At 37.3% G+C, this 24,714-nt stretch overlaps 1 protein-coding gene across 7 annotated transcripts in view; it reads right to left on the bottom strand.

Moving 5' to 3' along the window:
• The window catches only part of CADPS (calcium dependent secretion activator), a 943,138-nt gene that overhangs the window by 475,710 nt on the left and 442,714 nt on the right, over positions 1–24,714 (bottom strand). For all 7 annotated transcript variants that reach the window (XM_053720994.1, XM_053720992.1, XM_053720993.1 and 4 more), the window contains exon 9: positions 17,107–17,173. In XM_053720994.1, coding sequence (XP_053576969.1) covers positions 17,107–17,173 — 67 coding nt within the window. The remainder of the gene's footprint in view (positions 1–17,106; positions 17,174–24,714) is intronic.

Here is a 24,714-nt window from a genome sequence, read left to right on the forward strand (position 1 = left end):
AGAAAGAATTATAGATCCATTGGCACAAAAAAATGTATTGTTAAGGTGCATCAAACATTGTAACAAAATTGTTCAATAAAACTCATTTTTATCAAAAAAACTTAAAATTTGTATGTAAATTACACAGGTATAAATTGTACTAAATATGCACAGCGTAAATAGTAATTTAACCCCTTAGTGACCAGACCACTTTTCAATTTGTTGACCATCTGGGACCAAGGCTATTTTTGCATTTCTGCGATGTTTGTATTTAACTGTAATTTTCCTCTTACTCATTTACTGTACCCACACATATTATATACTGTTTTTCTCGCCATTAAATGGACTTTCTAAAGATATGATTATTTTCATCATATCTTATAATTTACTATAAAAAAAAATATAAAATATGAGGAAAAAATGAAAAAAAAATGCACTTTTTCTAACTTTGAGCCCCAAAATCTCTTACACATCTACAACCACCATAAAATTACCAATGCTAAACAGTTTCTAAATTTTGTCCTGAGTTTATAAATACCCAATTTTTACATGTTCTTTGCTTTTTTTTGCAAGATATAGGGCATAAGTACAAGTAGCACTTTGCTATTTCAAAACCATGTTTTTTCAAAATTGGCGATAGTTACATTGTAACACCAATATCTGTCATGAATCCCTGAATAACCCTTCCAAATGTATATATTTTTTAAAAGAAGACAACCTAAGGTATTAAACTTGGGGTATTTTGACTTTTTTCATGCAACCATTTTACCACCAATCTATGCCAAAGTTTGGGGGGGGAAAAAAAATAATTTGATTTTTTTACAAAATAGCAATTTAAGAATACATTTACTGATAATATTAAGGGTTACTGCCAAATAACACCCTCATATGTCTTCAGCAGCATCTCCTGGGTACAGTGATACCACCCATGTATAGGTGTGTCGGGTTCTCGGGGGGGCTAAAAGCTCTTATTTTTAGGGAGCGCATTCCAGTTTTTCAACTTGGAATTTTCACATCGGTCATCATGCACCCATGTCCTATTTGGGACATTTCTGAAGCTGGTCAATGGAATTTACCCCCATCAAACCATATATTTTTGAAAAGTAGACACCCTAGGGTATTTCAAATGCTTGTATTTTAACACTTTCCATGCACTAATTCAACCACCAGTCTTTGTCAAACTTTTGGGTAGTCATTATTTTGTGTTATTTTTCACACACATTGTACTTTAGGCATGGATTCTCAGTTCCTGTTATGTGTTACTACCAAAAAAAAACCTCAATATGTGTTCAACAACATCTCCTGAGTACAGTGATACCACCCATGTATAGGTGTGTCGGGTTCTCTGGGGGCTAAAAGGCCTTAATTTTAGGAAGCGCATTCCAGTTTTTCAACTTGGAATTTTCACATCGGTCATCATGCACCCATGTCCTATTTGGGACATTTCTGAAGCTGGTCAATGGAATTTACCCCCATCAAACCATATATTTTTGAAAAGTAGACACCCTAGGGTATTTCAAATGCTTGTATTTTAACACTTTCCATGCACTAATTCAACCACCAGTCTTTGTCAAACTTTTGGGTAGTCATTATTTTGTGTTATTTTTCACACACATTGTACTTTAGGCATGGATTCTCAGTTCCTGTTATGCGTTACTACCAAAAAAACCCTCAATATGTGTTCAACAACATCTCCTGAGTACAGTGATACCACCCATGTATAGGTGTGTCGGGTTCTCTGGGGGCTAAAAGGCCTTAATTTTAGGAAGCGCATTCCAGTTTTTCAACTTGGAATTTTCACATCGGTCATCATGCACCCATGTCCTATTTGGGACATTTCTGAAGCTGGTCAATGGAATTTACCCCCATCAAACCATATATTTTTGAAAAGTAGACACCCTAGGGTATTTCAAATGCTTGTATTTTAACACTTTCCATGCACTAATTCAACCACCAGTCTTTGTCAAACTTTTGGGTAGTCATTATTTTGTGTTATTTTTCACACACATTGTACTTTAGGCATGGATTCTCAGTTCCTGTTATGTGTTACTGCCAAAAAAAACCTCAATATGTGTTCAACAACATCTCCTGAGTACAGTGATACCACCCATGTATAGGTGTGTCGGGTTCTCTGGGGGCTAAAAGGCCTTAATTTTAGGAAGCGCATTCCAGTTTTTCAACTTGGAATTTTCACATCGGTCATCATGCACCCATGTCCTATTTGGGACATTTCTGAAGCTGGCCAATGGAATTTACCCCCATCAAACCATATATTTTTGAAAAGTAGACACCCTAGGGTATTTCAAATGCTGGTATTTTAACACTTTCCATGCACTAATTCAACCACTAGTCTTTGTCAAACTTTTGGGTAGTCATTTTTTTGTGTTATTTTTCACACACATTGTATTTTAGGCATGGATTCTCAGTTCCTGTTATGTGTTACTGCCAAAAAGCACCTCAATATGTGTTCAACAACATCTCCTGAGTACAGTGATACCACCTATGTATAGGTGTGTTGGGTTCTCTGGGGGCTAGAAGGCCTTATTTTTAGGAAGCGCATTCCAGTTTTTCAACTTGGAATTTTCACATCGGTCATCATGCACCCATGTCCTATTTGGGACATTTCTGAAGCTGGTCAATGGAATTTACCCCCATCAAACCATATATTTTTGAAAAGTAGACACCCTAGGGTATTTCAAATGCTTGTATTTTAACACTTTCCATGCACTAATTCAACCACCAGTCTTTGTCAAACTTTTGGGTAGTCATTATTTTGTGTTATTTTTCACACACATTGTACTTTAGGCATGGATTCTCAGTTCCTGTTATGTGTTACTACCAAAAAAAACCTCAATATGTGTTCAACAACATCTCCTGAGTACAGTGATACCACCCAATGTATAGGTGTGTCGGGTTCTCTGGGGGCTAAAAGGCCTTAATTTTAGGAAGCGCATTCCAGTTTTTCAACTTGGAATTTTCACATCGGTCATCATGCACCATGTCCTATTTGGGACATTTCTGAAGCTGGTCAATGGAATTTACCCCCATCAAACCATATATTTTTGAAAAGTAGACACCCTAGGGTATTTCAAATGCTTGTATTTTAACACTTTCCATGCACTAATTCAACCACCAGTCTTTGTCAAACTTTTGGGTAGTCATTATTTTGTGTTATTTTTCACACACATTGTACTTTAGGCATGGATTCTCAGTTCCTGTTATGTGTTACTGCCAAAAAAAACCTCAATATGTGTTCAACAACATCTCCTGAGTACAGTGATACCACCCATGTATAGGTGTGTCGGGTTCTCTGGGGGCTAAAAGGCCTTAATTTTAGGAAGCGCATTCCAGTTTTTCAACTTGGAATTTTCACATCGGTCATCATGCACCCATGTCCTATTTGGGACATTTCTGAAGCTGGTCAATGGAATTTACCCCATCAAACCATATATTTTTGAAAAGTAGACACCCTAGGGTATTTCAAATGCTTGTATTTTAACACTTTCCATGCACTAATTCAACCACCAGTCTTTGTCAAACTTTTGGGTAGTCATTATTTTGTGTTATTTTTCACACACATTGTATTTTAGGCATGGATTCTCAGTTCCTGTTATGTGTTACTGCCAAAAAAACCCTCAATATGTGTTCAACAACATCTCCTGAGTACAGTGATACCACCCATGTATAGGTGTGTCGGGTTCTCTGGGGGCTAAAAGGCCTTAATTTTAGGAAGCGCATTCCAGTTTTTCAACTTGGAATTTTCACATCGGTCATCATGCACCCATGTCCTATTTGGGACATTTCTGAAGCTGGTCAATGGAATTTACCCCCATCAAACCATATATTTTTGAAAAGTAGACACCCTAGGGTATTTCAAATGCTTGTATTTTAACACTTTCCATGCACTAATTCAACCACCAGTCTTTGTCAAACTTTTGGGTAGTCATTATTTTGTGTTATTTTTCACACACATTGTACTTTAGGCATGGATTCTCAGTTCCTGTTATGTGTTACTGCCAAAAAAAACCTCAATATGTGTTCAACAACATCTCCTGAGTACAGTGATACCACCCATGTATAGGTGTGTCGGGTTCTCTGGGGGCTAAAAGGCCTTAATTTTAGGAAGCGCATTCCAGTTTTTCAACTTGGAATTTTCACATCGGTCATCATGCACCCATGTCCTATTTGGGACATTTCTGAAGCCGGTCAATGAAATTTACCCCCATAAAACCATATATTTTTGAGAAGTAGACCCCCTAGGGTATTTGAAATGCTGGTATTTTCACACTTTCCATGAATTTATTTAACCACCAGTCTTTGTCAAACTTTTGGGTAGTCATTTTTTTGTGTTATTTTTCACACACATTGTACTTTAGGCATGGATTCTCAGTTCCTGTTATGTGTTTACTGCCAAAAAACACCTCAATATGTGTTCAACAACATCTCCTGAGTACAGTGATACCACCCATGTATAGGTGTGTTGGGTTCTCTGGGGGCTAGAAGGCCTTATTTTTAGGAAGCGCATTCCAGTTTTTCAACTTGGAATTTTCACATCGGTCATCATGCACCCATGTCCTATTTGGGACATTTCTGAAGCCGGTCAATGAAATTTACCCCCATAAAACCATATATTTTTGAGAAGTAGACACCCTAGGGTATTTGAAATGCTGGTATTTTCACACTTTCCATGAACTTATTTAACCACCAGTCTTTGTCAAACTTTTGGGTAGTCATTTTTTTGTGTTATTTTTCACACACATTGTACTTTAGGCATGGATTCTCAGTTCCTGTTATGTGTTTACTGCCAAAAACCACCTCAATATGTGTTCAACAACATCTCCTGAGTACAGTGATACCACCCATGTATAGGTGTGTTGGGTTCTCTGGGGGCTAGAAGGCCTTATTTTTAGGAAGCGCATTCCATTTTTTACACTTCCCATTTTCACATCCCATGCACCCATGTTCTATTTAAGACATTTCTGAAGCCGGCCAATGTAATTTACCCCCATAAAACCATATATTTTTGAAAAGTAGACATCCTAGGGTATTTCAAATGCAGGTGTTTTAACACTTTCCATACACTAATTCAACCACTAGTCTTTGTCAAACTATTGGGCATTCATTTCTTTGTGTTATTTTTCACATACATTGTACTTTAGACATGGATTCACAGCTCCTGTTATGTGTTATTACCAAAGAAGACACCAATATGTGATCACCAACATCTCCTGAGTTCAGTGATACCACCTATGCATAGGTTTGGTGGCTTGTTTGGGCGGTGCAATGCCAAATGTCTGACATGTGTTTGTGATTTTTTTTCACATTTAACATATTTTCTTTGCCTATCGTCTTTTTTTGGGGGTCTTTTAACATACCCCAATTTATTTGTTTTCCATAAATGTGATTATATTTAAAAAGTTGACCCCCCAAGGTATTATACATGGAGTGGTTTGATGACTTTGATGCAACCGTTTTTAGCCCAAAAAATTGGAGAAAGTATATGGTGGTAATTTTTCAATTTTCATTGTTACAGACACATTGCTTTTTTACTATGATTTAGGAGGAGACTGTTGTAAGTTATTGCAAAAGAATACTTCAGGTTGTTTTCTGCAAGGCACCCTGAGTACACCTATGCCCCCCATGCATAGGTTTGCCAGGATTTTGGGAAGGTTATGTTACATGATTTTAGTTATTAAAAATGAGAGTATTTCTTCTGATAGGCCTATCTTTAGTTTGGGGCCTATCACATACCCCACTTTTATTTATTGCATTCAAAGTGTATATTTTTTAAATGTTGACACCCCAAGGTATTGTATATGGGTGTGCTTTGATGCCTTTGAAGCAACCGTTTTAGCCCAAAAAATTGGAGAAAGTATATGGTGGTAATTTTTCAATTTTCATTTTTACAGACACATTGCTTTTTGACTATGATTTAGGAGAGATTGTTGTAAGTTATTGCAAAAGAATACTTCAGGTTGTTTTCTGCAAGGCACCCTGAGTACACCTATGCCCCCCATGCATAGGTTTGCCAGGATCTTGGGAAGGTTATGTTACAATTTTATGACTTGTGATTTTAGTTATTAAAAATTAGAGTATTTCTTCTGATAGGCCTATCTTTAGTTTGGGGCCTATCACATACCCCACTTTTATTTATTGCATTCAAAGTGTATATTTTTTAAATGTTGACACCCCAAGGTATTGTATATGGTGTGCTTTGATGCCTTTGAAGCAACCGTTTTAGCCCAAAAAATTGGAGAAAGTATATGGTGGTAATTTTTCAATTTTCATTGTTACAGACACATTGCTTTTTTACTATGATTTAGGAGAGACTGTTGTAAGTTATTGCAAAAGAATACTTCAGGTTGTTTTCTGCAAGGCACCCTGAGTACACCTATGCCCCCCATGCATAGGTTTGCCAGGATTTTGGGAAGGTTATGTTACATGATTTTAGTTATTAAAAATGAGAGTATTTCTTCTGATAGGCCTATCTTTAGTTTGGGGCCTATCACATACCCCACTTTTATTTATTGCATTCAAAGTGTATATTTTTTAAATGTTGACACCCCAAGGTATTGTATATGGTGTGCTTTGATGCCTTTGAAGCAACCGTTTTAGCCCAAAAAATTGGAGAAAGTGTATGGTGGTAATTTTTCAATTTTCATTTTTACAGACACATTGCTTTTTGACTATAATTTAGGAGAGACTGTTGTAAGTTATTACAAAAACATACTTCAGGTTGTTTTCTGCAAGGCACCCTGAGAACACCTATGTCCCCCATGCATAGGTTTGACAGGGGTTTTGGTTAAAAAAAAAACAGGCCCAATTTTAGAAAAAAATAGAGTAGTGAAATGTAAAAATCTGGCACAGTAAAAGTAAAAAAAAACAAAAAAACATCTAACTGTAAACATAACCAAAAAATATATATATATATATGTAACAGCAAATGTATTTATTTTTTTTAAAAATTGACCATTGTATGGTACCGCTTGAAGCAGTCCCCCAATGCAGAGTGCAGGCTGTCCAGGGCAATCAGGACAGTAATATATGGTGTCCCTTCTCTTCCCCCTCTTGGTACAGACTCTGCATTTTTTTTGTGGTTTCTGCTTTGTGGCAGTAGGGGGGATTTTAAAAATAAAATGGGTAGCCCCAACTCTGCTCTCTCCCATCACCGCCCGGGGAGCAGGTGCATCATGGTACAAAATCCCCGTAATAATCTGGAGCTGAAACTGTAAAAAAGTATTTTTAACTCTGGGGTTTGCTTTTTTGAACAACAAAAAAGCGTTGTGGGTTGCAATCTGCATTAGGTAAATTGCAACCTTTTTGTACCAGGCCCTTGTCTTCCGCATAATTAGGTAGGGCTGCAGCAGCTGATCAGCCAGATCAACCCCACCCATATGCCGGTTATAAGACTTGATGCACACTGGCTTCCTTATGATCTCAGCTCTGCCACGTACAGAAACCGCCACCGTCCTCTCTGTGTGGATGGTGGTAAGAAGGTATACATCCTTCTTGTCTCTGTACTTCAGTGCCAACAGCTCCTCTTGGCGCAGAGCTGAGGTCTCCCCCCTTCGTAGCCGGGTGCGTACAAGCTGTCCTGGCGAAACCTGCGCGGTTCTTTTTAATTGTACCCGCAAGCTACTGTATCAAAGCAATACAGTAGCTTGAACAAAAGGACACTTGTATAAAAATTGTCTAAGTACAAGTGATACCCTTTGTTCATTAGGGGTAATATCAGGTCCCAGACAATCTTGCCAGTGGTTCCCATATGTTCTGGGCAACCTGGAGGGTCAAGGTGGCTATCCTTTCCCTCATACACCCGGAAGGCCTGAGTATACCCAGTCTCGCTGTCACAGAGCTTATACACCTTTACCCCATATCTGGAGCGTTTGGAAGGAATATACTGCTTGAATCCCAGCCTTCCCTTATACTTCATTAGGGATTCATCAACGCATATATTCCTTCCAGGTGTATAAGCCTCTGCAAACCTGGCAGAAAAGTGGGTTATCAGGGGGCGGATTTTATACAGCCTGTCAAATTGGGGATGCTCCCTAGGGGGGCACAGGCTGTTGTCGCTGAAGTGCATGAAATGCAGAATCATTTCATACCTTTTCCTCGACATAGTCTGGGAGAAAATGGGGGTAGAGCAGATGGGGCTAGTACTCCAGTAGGAGCGAATGGAGGGTTTCTTTATGATGCCCATCAGCATAGTCAATGCCCAGAATTTTTTGAATTCTGGCACATTGATGGGGGCCCATTGCTGCTTTGCCAAATATGTTCCAGGCTTTGCAGCACGGAACTGATGGGCATATAAATTAGTTTGGGCAACAATGTTCCCCAATATATCATCGCCCAGAAACACTTCCAGAAACTGCTGGGGGCTAAAACCTGCCACATCTATATTTATGCCAGCATTTGCTGTGAAGGGTGGGATATCTGGCCTCTGGAGATGAGGCGTTACCCACTCTTCAGCAGCAATGGCAGCAACACGCCTCCTTCTGGCAGGGGGGCTAGCAGGGGGGCTGGCAGGGGGGCTGGCAGGGGGGCTAGCAGCCACAGATACATCACTATCAGTTGAGACTGCATCTAGTGATGTATCTGAGCACATGGCAGGGTCAAAATTGGGGTCTGAGTCAGAAATAGAGGCATCTAACTCTGACGCAAGGATGGCATACGCCTCCTCAGCACTATATCTTTTCTGTGACATTTTTGTATCGCAGAAAACAATTACTAAAAAAAATTAAATTAACTAAATTAATTAACTAAATTAACTAGCAAAAAAGTACAGCTATGCTACTGCCAGTGATTTATAGCGATCACTGGCAAGCTAGAGGTTAATGGCTCTGAAAATTAAATTAAATTAACTAAATGTTTCTGAAAAGAGCCTTTGGGTTTTTAAAAAATTACAACAACAAAATTAACCCCTAAAAAAAATGCACAGACAGCAAAAAAGTACAGCTATGCAACTGCCAGTGATTTATAGCGATCACTGGCAAGCTAGGGGTTAATGGCTCTGAAAATTAAATTAAATTAACTAAATTAATTAACTAAATTAACTAGCAAAAAAGTACAGCTATGCTACTGCCAGTGATTTATAGCGATCACTGGCAAGCTAGGGGTTAATGGCTCTGAAAATTAAATTAAATTAACTAAATGTTTCTGAAAAGAGCCTTTGGGTTTTTAAAAAAATTACAACAACAAAATTAACCCCTAAAAAAATGCACAGACAGCAAAATGCAGCAAAAAAAAAAAGTGCACCTTTGCTACTGCCAGTGATATATAGCGATCACTGGCAAGCTAGGGGTTAATGGCTCTGAAAATTAAATTAAATTAACTAAATGTTTCTGAAAAGAGCCTTTGGGTTTTTAAAAAATTACAACAACAAAATTAACCCCTAAAAAAATGCACAGACAGCAAAAAAGTACAGCTATGCAACTGCCAGTGATTTATAGCGATCACTGGCAAGCTAGGGGTTAATGGCTCTGAAAATTAAATTAAATTAACTAAATGTTTCTGAAAAGAGCCTTTGGGTTTTTAAAAAATTACAACAACAAAATTAACCCCTAAAAAAATGCACAGACAGCAAAATGCAGCAAAAAAAAAAGTGCACCTTTGCTACTGCCAGTGATATATAGCGATCACTGGCAAGCTAGGGGTTAATGGCTCTGAAAATTAAATTAAATTAACTAAATGTTTCTGAAAAGAGCCTTTGGGTTTTTAAAAAATTACAACAACAAAATTAACCCCTCAAAAAACGCACAGACAGCAAAATGCAGCAAAAAAAAAGTGCACCTATGTTACTTGCAGTGATATATAGTGATCACTGGCAAGCTAGGGGTTAATGGCTCTGAAAAGAGCCTTTGGTTCTATATTTTTTAACAAATAAAAGAAATAAATCTCTCTCTCTGCTAAATACAGGTCTCTCTCTCTCTCCAACAAAATGGCAAGTGAGGAGAGGGAGGGAGATCCACACTGATCATAGTCAATATTTACAAATATTGACATGATCAGACAAATGGGGTATTTTATTATTATTTTTTTTTTTAGGGTGGGAGGCTCAGATTGGGTGACCCTAGCTTGCCCCTATGATGATGCAGGCTAGGGACACCCCCAGAGGCCCCATGATGCACTGGGCATCGCCATCTTGGATGCCTAGTGAAGGGGGCTATTTAGTGTTTTTTTTATTTTAATCGTTTTTATTTTTATTTATTTTTTTATTTTAATTTACAACTAACTAAGTGCCTCGACCCACCGAGGCACTTAGCAAACAAGCAGAGCATCGGAAGCGTGTCCGATCGCTTCCGATGCTCTGAAACACTGCCGGGCTCCACGTGGAGCGAAACCGGAAGTGATCACTCGTGGGGGAGTGATCAATCCGGTCCCCGGCACTCGGGAACAGTATTGCAGGATGCCTAGACCTCAAGGCAAGCCTGCAATACTGTTAGAGCAGCTGGAAGCGATTTTGATCGCTTCCAGTGCTCTGTTAAACCGACGACGTATGCCATACGTCCTCGGTCGTTAAGTGCTTTTTTTTTGAGGACGTATGGCATACGTCGTCGGTCGTTAAGGGGTTAAAGGGATACTAAACCCATTTTTTTTTCTTTCATGATTCAGATAGAGCATGTAATTTGAATTAACTTTCTAATATACTCCTATTATCAATTTTTCTTCGTTCTCTTGCTATCTTTATGTGAAAAAGAAGGCATCTAAGCAAAAGAGCCAGCCCATTTTTGGTTCAGCACTATAGACAACATTTAGCAACCAATCAGCAGAGAGAACCCAGTTTGTGAACCAAAAAATGTGCCGGCTTCTAAACTTACATTCTTGCTTTTCAAATAAAGATAGCAAGAGTATGAAGAACAATTGATAATAGGAGTAAATTAGAAAGTTGGTTAAAATTGCATGCTCTATGTGAATCATGAAAAATACAATTTGGGTTCAGTGTCCCTTTAGGTACACTGGTTGTGCAAAATTCACAAATAAATTCTTATTTATAAGTACAAAGTGTAATTGTTGTTTTTTGGTAAATGGGCTGAACGTGGGCGTTCCATGGGCATATATGAAATTGTTTCTCAAATCCCAGCATAATTATTTATACATTTTCGCCCTACAGATCTCATTGTTTTTTCTTACCAGTTAAAAGGTGGCAAGTTTTTTTTAAAAAAAAATACTCAAAACACTAATTACTATGAAAGGAAAACCAATGAATATGTAAATAACAGTGAATTTAAGGTACAGTCCACTGAAAACAGCGTATTTTGATTTGTATTTGGCGTGATTTTAAAGTAAACATGCTGGTTTCTCCCTGTATACATCGCCCTCCATTGCAAACTTTCGCATAGCAGAGAGCCCTCATTATTTCTATGGGGGGACACAACTTACATTTTCCTTGATAATTGAACCAAGAATTAACCTGTTTTTTTCATGTTTTTGGCGGCAAACTTTTGATCATCTGGCCTTTGTTTGGGTCTGAGCTTAAGATAACACGCCCTGCATTATCAATTGGGCTACACTTGAATTCTAATACATTTTAAAGGGACAGTCTACTCCAGAATTTGTATTGTTTAAAAAGATAGATAATCCCTTTATTACCCATTCTCCAGATTTACATAACCAACACTGTGATATTAATATACTTTTTACCTCTGTTACCTTTGCAGACTGCCCCCTTATTTTAGTTATTTTGTCGGACTTGCATTTTAGCCAATCAGTAGCCTCTCATAAGTAACTCCCCGGGTGTGAGCACAATGTTATCTATATGGCACACATGAACTAACGTCCTCTAGTGTGGAAAACTGTCAAATGCATTCAGATAAGAGGCCACCTTCAAGGATTTAGAAATTATCATATGAGCCTACATAGGTTTAGCTTTGAACTAAGACTACCAAGAGAACAAAGCAAATTTGATGATAAAAGTAAAAGTTGTTTAAAATTGCATACCCTATCTGAATCATGAAAGTTTTTTTTTTTTTTTTAATTATTATTTTTATTGAAGAGAGTTCAGGCTTACAACATAAATACAATTACATACATATAATTCAAAATTAAATAGAGTGAGACTCAATACCTTTACAACAGGTATTATTAAGTTGTCAATCAATGGAATCCATGGTAATACATTTAGTTAAAACCTATGGTTATCACACCCAAACATCAGATCTCTTCTCACTTGCTTGATACCCAAACTCTCTTATTTTAGCTTTTTCCAAACTAGACTAACCCTTAAAATCATGAAAGTTTAATTCTGACTAGACTGTCCCTTTAAGCTAGCCTCAGTAATGTAAAAAAAAAATGGTCTGAAGATTTAGAGAATGCACATTTTGCATTAGAATGTTCCAACTAACAAAAAGGAAATGGGTCCTATTCAATGTACAGGACATGAAACGTTTTTTTTGTCAACATTCAGACGGAGCATACAGTTTTCAACAACTTTCCATTTGACTTCTATTATTTAATAGGTTTCATTCTCTTGGATTCTTTGTTAAAAAGCATACCTAAGTAGGCTCATAAGCAGCAATGCACTACCGGGAACTTGCTGCTGATTGGTGGCTGCACATATATGCCTCTTGTCATTGACTCATCTGATGTGTTCAGCTAGCTCCCCGCAGTACATTGCAGCTTCTTCAACAAAGGATACCAAGAGAATGGTGCAAATTTGATAATAGAATAATTTGGAAAGGTATTTAAAAAGCTCTATTTGAATTGTGAAATTAAAGGGACAGTCAACTCAAAATTTGTTATTGTTTAAAAAGATAGAAAATACCTTTATTGCCCATTCCCCAGTTTTGCATAACCAACATGGTTATATTAATTTACTTTTACCTCTGTGATTACCTTGTATCTAAGCATCGTCTGAGAGCCCCATGATCAAATGACTTTTTATTTATTATCTAATGACTTATTATCTAATGACTTGCATTTTAGCCAATTAGTGCTGTGTTCTGCACAACTCCACGGGCGTGAGCACAATGTTATCTATATGGCAAACAATAACAAATTTGGTGTTGAATGTCCCTTAAAAATTTGGGTTTTATGTCCCTTTAAGCAAAAAATGTGAGTCATTTTAGGCCACACCTGGGACAAAACAATTTATGTCTAGTAAATAGTTGAAACATCCTGTCTTTAAAACAGATTGAAATATATTTTTTATGTTAGGCCCTGATAATACAAACTACGTTTCTAACTGTGCAGAGGAAAATATTTGGCTGTTAAATAAAGTGTCTCATTTCAAGAGCAGCAGTTTTGAATGACCTTGTGAATATCATGTTTATCGCAGCATGAAAACCCTTGATCACATCACAACTGTTGCAAATTAGATCTAAACCTCAGAGGAAAAAGGTTCAGTGGACATGTACATTTTCATAGATAAAGATGAAATTAACTGTGGGTTTTAGTATATAATGTGTTTAAATGTTACTTATAGATTATTGCACAGCTATGAACACATTTATATAACAAAGCTATTATGTATATTAATAAAAAGTATTTCACTTGTAAATTAATTAACAATATATTTTTGTAGCTAAATTATAAAATGACACAACCCCAGATTTACTATAATTGATTATAACAATTTACATTTTTAGGGTGACCAGGTGCTAGTAAGAAGAATATATGACTAGGGATGGGCGAATGTTTTTAAAATTCGAAATTTAAAATGAATTTTGATACATTCGTTCGTTCGAATCGAATTTCGAATGTTTATATAACATTCTAACATTCTATTTTCAAATTTTTGTTTTCAAATTTTTCAATAAAATTCAAAAATATTTGTTTGAATAATAGAATGTTTAGCTATGTATTCATTCAATTTCGAAATGTAATATTCAAATTTGAATGTGACATTCAAATTTGAAATAGTATTTCTAGTCTACAACTGGGTATAATGAACGCTACATTCGAATTCGAATGTCACATTCGAATTTGAAATAGTATTTCTAGTCTAATACTGTGTTTAAAATGTGATATTCGATTCGAATGTGATATTCGATTCGAATGTGACATTCAAATTAGTATTTCTAGTCTAATACTGTGTTTTATAAATGTAAAATTTGAATTCGAATGTGACATTCGATTCGAATGTGACATTCAAATTAGTGTTTCTAGTCTACAATTGTGTTTTATAAATGTAATATTCTAATTTGAATGTGACATTCGAAAACTGTAAATAACATTCGAAAATCAAATTTTTAAGAATATTCGTTCTTATCAACATTCTATTATGTAAATCGAATTTCTACAATAGCATTCGTTCTAACATTCGAATTTGGATATAAACACATTCGCCCATCCCTATATATGACCCCTTGTATAAAAGAGGAAATCCCCCCTTTTCAAATGAGATGTCCGATAATTCATGGATTTATTTTTAGCTGAGACAGGTGAAGATTTACTTTTAATTTATTATGCTAAATCAGGTGTCTAATGGTTTTGTAAAAGTCACAAGATATCTATGGGATATCATTTAAAGTGATATATTAGTCTAAATCAAAATATGTATGAGTGCATTTTTCAGATAGATAATGCAATTTTAAGCAGCTTTCTAATTTACTCCTATTATTATTATTTTGGTTCAGAACCTCAGTTACACTTGCTTATTGGTGGCTAAATGTAGCCACCAATAAGCAAGCACTATCCAGGGTGCTGAAACTAAAATAGGCTGGCTTCTGAGCTTAACATTTCTGCTTTTAAAATAAACATAGCAAGAGAACAAAGAAAAAAATGATAATAGGAGTAAATTTGAAAGCTTCTTAAAATTGCATGCGCTATTTGAATAATGAAAGAAAAAAATGGGTTTAGTATCCCTTTAACTTTTATTCTGTCAGTTCTGAGCACGAGCAAATCTGACTCACTATTTATTTAGTGTATTTACTTAAAGGGAAAGTCAAGTACAAAATAAACGTTCATGATTAAAATAGGGCATGTAATTTTAAACAACTTTCCAATTTACCTTTATCACCAATTTTGCTTAGTTCTCTTGATATTCTTAGTTGAAAGCTAAATGTTCATATGCTAATTTCTTAGACCTTGAAGGCCACCTCTAATGTGAATGGTTTTTCACCACTAGAGGGCGTTAGTTCATGTGTTTCATATAGATAACATTGAGCTCATGCATGTGAATTTACCAAGGAGTGAGCACTGATTGGCTAAAGTACACGTCTGTCAAAAGAACTGAAATAAGGGAGCAGTCTGCAGATGCTTAGATACAAGGTAATTACAGAGGTAAAAAGTGTATTAATATAACAGTGTTGGTTATGCAAAACTGGGGAATGGGTAATAAAGGGATTATCTATCTTTTTAATCAACAAAAATTCTGGTGTTGACTGTCCCTTTAATACTAAAACCAACTCTGGAAGTCTTATGACATCATGCTAGATAAGCTTCCTGTATAGACCACAGCCTCCTTGTAGGGCTGTCACAGGAAGTAATGGACACTGCACAAACGAAGATTAAAAAATAAAAGGTAAAATCAATTTAAATAGATGATTAATACATAATGCAATGATTTCAATTAAGTATATACCACTGTTTAGTGCTTTTTTATTACAATGAAACAGACTTGTTTAATAACCCTTTAATGTTGACTATTATTAAAGAGGATACTCTCCACTTTCCATTGAGAGTATTAATGCTTAGTTAGGTTGCAGTGTGCTCAGTTATAGGAGACTATAGGAGAACAAGTGCACACCATTTGACAAATGTATTCTCAGTGGAGATGTACCAAAAACCATAATTATATTTTTACACAGTAATGGTACATTCACTATACATATATAATTTATTTATTTATTAATCTAAACTAGGATACAGTTTAGTCTAATTCAGAGGTTATACATAATTTTATTTCAAGATTAAATCTATCTTTTCCCAAACCTGCATCCAACAATTGACTTGAAAAACACTGGACTGTTTATATTTAGGACAGATGTCCCAAACAGCTTTTTAGAACCTATTATTTGATATTCAAAATACATATGCACACTTAGGAGAATAGAAGGAATTAAATGTAATGATTGTTATTAAAATTGAGGTAGACTAGCTCCTAGCCATTCCCATTTTTGACCTGCTGCATGCAAGTTCAGTTCCATAAATGCACATTCAATAGCACAGGAGGAATTAAATGTAAAGTTTGTAATTTACAAAAAATAAGCCAGTCTTGCTCCTAGCCACTCCCTCTTTGACCACTCCCTAGAATCTAGCCCACAGTATTGAGATTATGCAAAATAGTATCCATACAGATTACAATTTATAGCATGTGAAAGGTTGTGAGTACTATCTTCATTTGTATAAATACATAACTATCATATTAGAGTGAATGATGGTTTAGATCCTTTGTCATTGCAATTCCCATAAAATGTGTCACAAGTTAAACAAATAGAATCATTAGAATGTTTAAATTTCTAGTAGTAATTGTATTCACAGTTAAAGTGAAGGTCAATTTCCGTCTAATGGAAGACTGAAATGTATTCAATCACTTATCACCATTCTAGTCGCTAACTTTCTTTTTCACTTTACATATTAGGTTTTATATAAAATTATATATTTGAAAACTTTCCATTTGCATTTCGACTCCTCCCCTCCACCACTTCCTTATTCAGTAGTAGTGACGTAAGAGCGGTCCCACATGCTCTCTACGTCTGTTCTTAAGCTCAAGATTAACATTAAAAATGTGCATGCGTATGTCCATCCGAATCGCACATGCGTTAGATTTTGTATACGTTTCATGCGTCTCATGAACTAGCCCGACGACATATGATGCTGTTGAGGAAGTTGCGCATGTGCATCACTTAGTAGTGACGTGGCGAGAAAGGGGCTGAACGCCCCGGGGGGGGGGGGGGGAACGGACATTGGAGAATTAGATCTTTGATTGCTGTCAATCAAGGTAACTTAGATGGCGGGAAGACGAAAATAGTGTACCGGAGGGTAAATAAAAGGTAAAAAAAAAAAGACAGTATGGGTGAAATGTATGCAAAATGATAAATGAACGTCAACATGATTTCTAATAAACAGCATGACAGTGTGAGCGAGTCACCCGGACTTGACCTTCACTTTAAATTCATAAGGATACAATAAGAAAGAATAAATATAATAAATAGTGAAAGCTTTGAAATAATTATTATATATTCTTACCTGAACAAGGACAAAAAATCGTTTCTTCCATCTTTTCCAGACATTTTTACCAATGACCCATAAATATCTGTGGAACAATGCATGAAAAGGAAATTAATAACCACACATTATCACTAACTAATTCATCCAAATGGCACACAAAATGTTGATGACAAATTACAGAAGTTCAAGTTTCCAACAAGCCTTAATAGTTTCAAAACAATGTATTTATTAGAAGTATACTTTTAGAATTATGGTAAATCAACATAAACTGTGAAAAATTTACATACTAATTTTCAATTCAGAAAAACATATATATATATATATATATATATATATATATAAAAACTATCTATATGTATATATTTCTTTCCTATGGCAAGTAGAGTCCATGAAACATTCTAATTACTAGTGGGATATTCACTCCTGGCTAGCAGGAGGAGGCAAAGAGCACCCCAGCACTTCCCTTACCCATAACCCCCAGTCATTCTCTTTGCCTTGATCACAGGAGGATAGCGAAGATGGTGTCTGAAGATTTTAATCCTTTTAATGGGTACTTTTCCCTGCAAGCAAGGATTGGGGCTATGCTGTGTCCATGTCAATCTCTTAGACGGCGAGGTGGTCTTTGCTTAAACTTCTAACATTATCGCTACCCTTATTATAGAAAGCCAGAGTTGGTTACTCTGTTCTTTATTTTCTGTGTGTCCCTGATAGAAATGATGAAGCTGCCACACCTCATAAAACATCTCCTGTCTGACAGAGCAAAATCCACAGGTAAGTGTTTTCCCTTCTAGGTTTGAAAGTACCGGCACTATAGGGGTTAAATCCTTGTGGAAAGTATTTTAATATGTTTTATGGGCTTTGCGTTTATGTGAAAAGAGGCATAATTTTTTTATTGGGGCTCAGAGATGGAGAGTGTATGAAGTGTTTGCTTTATTTTTTTCTTGTTGCAATCGCTTTTTCAGCTCAACTTATTGGCCCAATCACTTTTGCTGTGCTGCTGTTGGTTTTTGCACCATTTTTGTTTGGTGCAATTTAAATCCTCGGCACTTCTGATTTTCGGCTTTTCTGTTCAGATTGGAGTTTGCCGTGGCGACTGCTATCAGGCGTGTCCAGTTTTCTATGCTAGTGGAATAGCAACTTCTGGAGGAGTAAGACCTCAGCAGAGATGACGGTTTTAAGCGTTTATTTATGTTTTATTGCTTCATATAATAAACTTAATTTGGCATTTTTTTTTTGTTATTTGTAGGAACTGATACCCAATTATGGACACTAATACTGTGTTTTGAGGCTAAGATAATTCCTCCTGTACAGTTTTACTCTTCATGTCTAAATAAAACTTTAAAGTTTAAAGATAAGATGCCTCTCCTTGAGCCTCCTGTCTCTCAGGATAGTGTTATCCTAGCTACGCCTCAGCTTTCCCTTCAAGCTTCCCAAGCTTCACATGCAGTGCCCTGTGGTTCCTCTCAACCTCCTGGGGGTGTTTTTTTTTTTTACCTGGGGGTTTCGCTGTGCAGATTATTTCTGCTGTTTCTGCAGCTTTATCAGTTTTCCCAAAGGTTTCTAGTAAGTGTACAAGAAAATCTAAACATATTAATGTTAGTAAGGCTGACTCCGCTAAGGCTGTGTTAGTCAGTTTGTCTCAATTATCTGATGAGAATGATTCTTCAGTGGCTTCTGAGGGGGAATTGTCAGATTCTGATACTGTAGTGACCTATTCTGCAGATTCAGAGAAGCTAAATTTCAAAATTAAAATTAGAACACCTTTGAGTTCTTTTGAAGGAGGTTCTTGCTACTTTGGAAGAATCCAACGCATCTGTTGCGGATAATCCAAAGAGGACTAGTAAGTTTAATAGGATACATGATGTACCTTCAACTGTGGAAGTATTTCCAGTTCCAGACTGTATGGCAGATATTATAACTCAGGAATGGAATAAACCAGGGATTCCATCCCCTATTTTTAAAAAGATGTTTCCTGTTGCTAATGCTATTCGTTATTCATGGTGCATGGTGCCCAAGGTAGAAGGAGCTATCTCTACTCTGGCTAAGAGAACTACTATTCCTATTGAACATAGTTGCTCTGTCAAGGATCCCATGGATAAGAAGCCTTTTTTGAAGAAGATGTACGTTCATCAGGGATTACTGTGGCAACCTGTTGCTAGTATTGCTACAGTTGCAGGGGCAGCATTTTATTGGTGTGATGATTTATTTAATTTTATCCTAGAAGAGACTACTATAGAGGAGATCCAAGACAGGATCAAGGCTCTCAAGCTAGCCAATACCTTTATTTGTGATGCCAACATGCAAGTTCTTAGGTTGGGTGCTAAGATTTCTGGTTTTACTGTTTAAGCTCACAGAGCTCGCTGGTTAAAATCTTGGTCTGCAGATGTTACTTTCAAGTCCAAGCTTTTATCTTTGCCTTATAAGGGTAAAACCTTGTTTGAACCAGGTCTGGCAGAAATTATTTCTAACACTACAGGTGGAAATGGTTCTTTCCTACATCAGGATAAAAAGAATAGACCTAAGGGTCACCAGAATTATAATTTGCGTTCCTTTCATAACTTTAAGGGACAGAAGTCTTCCTCTTCCAAGTCGGATCAATCCAAGTCTTCTTAGAGGTCCAGTCAGCCTTGGAATAGGGGGAAGCAAGCTAAAAAGTCTTCAGTTGATTCTGCCCCCGATCCTGTAGTGGATCAAGTGTGGGGCAGGCTTTCTTTTTTTCAGCAGGCTTGGATACGCAATGTTCCAGACCCTTGGGCCATAGATATAGTATCCCACGGTTACAGAACAGGATTCAAATCTTGTTCTCCCAGGGGCAGGTTCCACCTGTCAAGGTTAGCTGCAAACCAGATAAAGAGAGAGGCCTTCTTAAACTGCGTAAAGGACCTATCATCCCTGGGACTGATTGTTCCAGTTTCTCTAGAGGAACAGGATCTAGGATTCTATTCAAATCTTTTTGTAGTTCCCAAGAAGGAGGGCACTTTTCGTCCCATTCTGGACCTAAAGTGTCTCAATCAGTTCCTCAGGGTTCCATCCGTTCTATTCTTCCTTTGGTCCAAAAGGGTCAGTTCATGATGACCATAGATCTGAAGGACGCGTATCTTCATGTTCCTATTCACAGGGATCATTACCAGCATCTAAGGTTTTCCTTCCAGGACAAACATTTCCAGTTTGTTGCCCTTCCTTTTGGCCTTGCTACAGCTCCCATTATTTTTACAAAGGTTCTGGAGAGTCTTCTGGCAGTGGTGAGGTCCCAGGGTATTGCTGTGGTGCCTTATCTAGACACCATTCTAGTTTAAGTGCCATATTTTCATCTAGCAAGATCTCATACTGAGATGTTGCTGCTTTTTCTACATTCCCACGGGTGGAAAGTGAATCTGGGAAAGAGTTCCCTTGTTCCAGATACAAGGGTGTGTTTCTTGGGAACAATCATAGATTTCCTGTCCATGAAAATTTTTCTAATGGACGTCAGAAAATCCAAACTTCATGTTTTTTGCCGGTCTCTCCAGTCTGCTATTCATCCATCTGTGGCTCAATGCATGGAGGTGATTGGACTGATGGTTGCCTCATGGACATCATTCCTTTTGCTCAGTTTCATCTGAGACCACTGCAGCTATGCATGCTCAGTCAATGGAACGGGGACAACTCAGATCTCTCACAGAAGATACATTTGTATTCCCTAAGAAGAGTCTCACTTTCATGGTGGGTTTCACAGGACCATCTATCTCAGGTCACATGCTTACTGAGGCCTTCCTAGGTGATTGTGATCACAGACACCAGCTTTTTAGGCTGGGGAGGAGTTTGGGGTTTCTTAAAGACACAGGGTCTGTGGATTCCAGATGAGTCATCTCTTCCAATAAACATCTTGGAGTTGAGACAATTTTCTATGCTTTAATAGCTTGGCTTCAACTAGCTTTGGTCCGATTTATCAGATTTCACTCGGACAACATCACCTCAGTGGCCTATATCAATCACCAGGGAGGAACTCTGAGTTCTTTGGCAATGAAGGAGGTGTCTTGCATTCTCCAGTGGGCAGAGTCTCACGATTGCCATCTCTCTGCCATCCACATACCAGTGGTGGACAACTGGGAGGCAGATTTTCTAAGCAGGCAAACTTTTCACCCCGGAGAGTGGGCTCTCCATCCAGATGTTTTCACAATGATAACTCTCAGGTGGGGGGTTCCAGAGTTGGATCTGATGGCGACCCGTCAAAATGCCAAGCTTCCAAAGTACGGTTCAAGGTCAAGAGATCCTCAAGCTGTTCTGGTGGATGCTCTAGTGGTTCCTTGGAGCTTCAATCTAGCATACCTGTTTCCTCTGTTTGCGTTGCTTCCATGAGTAATTGCTCACATCAAACAGGAGAGAGCTTCTGTGATTCTAATAGCTCATGCATGGCCTCGCAGGATCTGGTTCGCGGATCTGGTGACAATGTCATCTCTTCTGCTGTGGAGGTTACCTTTCAGGAACGACCTTCTACTTCAGGGTCCCTTTCTTTATCAAAATTTGGTTTCTCTGAAGCTGACTGCTTGAAGATTGAATGTCTAAGTTTGGCTAGACGTGGCTTTCTGAGAAAGTCATAGATACTATGCTTCAGGCTCGTAAACTGGTTATTCGCAGAATTTACCAAAGGGTATGGTGTAAATATCTTAATTGGTGTGATTCAAAAGGTTTTTCTTGGAACAAAGTAATGGTTCCTCAAATTTTGGCCTTTCTTCAGAAGGGCCTTTAGATGGGTTTGTCAGTCAGTACTTTGAAGGGTCAGATTTCCGCTCTGTCTATTCTTCTGCATAAACGTCTGGGAGTTCTGCCAGATGTTGTCTCTTGTTCAGGCCTTGGTCAGAATCAGACCTGTGTTTAAATCTGTTGTTCCTCCTTGGAGTCTTAACTTTGTTCTTAAAGTTTTGCAGCAGGCTATGCATGAGCCGATGCATTCTGTTAATATTAAATTACTATCTTAGAAGGTTTTGTTTCTTCTTGCTATTTCTTCTGCTTGCAGAGTTTCCAAACTTTCGTCTCAGCAGTGTGATTCCCCTTACCTTATTTTTCATGCTGATACGGCGGTCCTTCATACTAAGATGGAGTTTCTCCCTAAGGTAGTGTCGGATCACAATATTACTCAGAAAATTGTTGTTCCTTCTTTTTGTCCTAACCCTTCTTCCCAGATGGAACGTCTTTTGCATAACTTAGATGTTGTGCATGCTCTTAAATTTTACCTTCAAGCAACTAAAGATTTTCGGTAGACTTCTGCCCTGTTTGTTATTTTCTCTGGTAAGCGTAGGGGTCAGAAGGCCACTTCTACCACTCTTTCTCTCTGGTTGAGAAGTGTTATCTGTTTAGCTTATGAGATAGCTGAGCAGCAGCCTCCTGAGAGAATTACGGCTCATTCCACTAGAGCGGCTTCATCTTCATGGGCTTTCAAAAATGAAGCTTCTGGGGAGCAAGTCTGTAAGGTGGCCACTTGGTCCTCTATACATACTTTGTCCAACTTCTACAAATTTGATACTTTTGCCTCAGCGGAGGCATCTTTTGGGAAAAAGGTTCTTCAAGTGATGGTGCCTTCAGTTTAGGTCCGCCTGTCTTGTTCTCCCTCCCTATTCATTCTGTGTCCTCTAGCTTGGGTATTGGTTCCCACTTATAATTAGAATGTTTCGTGGACTCTCCATACCATAGGAAAGAAAACAAAATGTATGCTTACCTGATAAATTTCTTTCTTTCCGGGCATGGAGAGTCCACGACCCTCCCTTATTCAATTTTAGTCAGAAGTTTTTTGTCTAGTCCTCAGGCACCTCTATACCCTTGTGTTATCTTCTTTTTTAGTTTCCCTTCGGTCGAATGACTAGGGGTTATGGGTAAGGGATGTGATGCTTAACAACTCTGCTGGGATACTCTTTGCCTCTTCCGGCTGACCAGGAATAAATATCTCACAAGTAATTAGAATGTGTTGTGGACTCTCCATGCCCAGAAATAAATACATTTATCAGGTAAGCATACATTTTGTTATCTCAAGCACACAGGCTTAATCAGAACTCACTCAAATGTGGGTATTGGAGTGAGTACACATCCCATGCCTTGACATAACACCTGAACCTATCACCATATACTGTAACTTTTTATTTTATGCTTTTAATTTGTTTACATCCAAGTAAGTACTTACTATCCTGTGTGTTGTTATTTATATGTGATCTTTCCCTGTTATACTTGCAACCATGCTTGTCTGGGGTTAAAGGGACATAAAACAAGGATAGAGACAAAATATAATAATATGTACTTTAAAATACTTTGCCTGCAAGTTTATACTGAAGTACCTCACCATTAACCCTTTTTTTAAGTTTCTGAATTGTACAGCTCTAACTCCCCCCACACAATTCCTTCTATGGCTGCATCTATATCCACCTTTGATTTGTTAGAATGCAGAGTTTAACACTCATTATTTGCTGGAGCATACCTAGAAGCAAATAAGCTACTGTGAACTCAGTTGAAATATAATTCCTGTGTTTCTGATGCTAAACACTGATAAGGGGGTGGATCAGACTACTCCAGACAGCATGGCTATCTAACTAATTTTGCTTATTTTTTAAAATTATTTTAAAATACTTGCCAGCAATTTTTTTCCCCCCAAAACTATTTTTACTTGATTAGCCCTTTTAGGATATGCACAGATCTTAACATGTTTTATGGCACTTTAACTGAGTCACATGATGTAAATCCAATTCTACGAGAGTTCTATGTGAGCTCTCATAGCTGTGAGTTTTGCCAGTGGCATGACATGTGTACCCACTCTGGATTGAGAGTGCAGTCTAACTCTGTGTTTTGTATATGACTAGAGAGGGTTATGAATAGTTGTTACATCTGTTTGTATTTCAGTGTGTTTGGTTAAAATCTAGTATTCATGGCTGTAGGATAGGGACTCATTTTATTTTTTTATCTAAATGTATGCATGTGGCATGGGATATTAAATGCTTCCGAGTATAGGACCAGGGTGGTTATAATTATAGGACAGATTCACTATCACATCTATATATAGCCTCTCATTCATTACATCTCAAATATTTTCAAGCATTAACTTTCTAGACCAAATAGACGAATATCCATAGTAGATATTTAATTACACAGATACAATGAAAAATAGTATAATGATTGTCTCTGACGCATCAGGAAATAACAGGTTAAGTAAACAAAAACAGATGTCTGATTAATTTTCCCAGCTGTCAGAGTAACTTGCCAAAACAATCAAACAATGGCCAGGAGAATATACTAACATCTGTGGTCAAGTTAAAGTCAGTTGATGCCCTGCTTCAATTCTCTGATTTCAATAATTTCACTAGACAAATTGAAAGGATGTAATAGTATATTATATTACTCCCATTATCACTTGTTTTGTTTGTCAGAAATGTCGTTAATTATTGGCAATAACATATTCTGCTTTACAGACTCCAGTAAAGAAAGATAAAAATCGCCATCTAAAACCAGATAACTTCTGTCCTATCAGAGCTTAATATAGTAATAAATGGCTAGTTGTGCGTCCATTTGAAAAACTTTTCTTTTTTGTATTTCTTTCCCAATTTATTTATATATATACACTACTGTGCAAAAGTTATAGGCAGGTGTGAAAAAATGCTATAAATCTAA

This window comes from Bombina bombina, chromosome 7 (genome assembly GCF_027579735.1).
Source record: "Bombina bombina isolate aBomBom1 chromosome 7, aBomBom1.pri, whole genome shotgun sequence".
Classification (NCBI taxonomy): domain Eukaryota; kingdom Metazoa; phylum Chordata; class Amphibia; order Anura; family Bombinatoridae; genus Bombina; species Bombina bombina.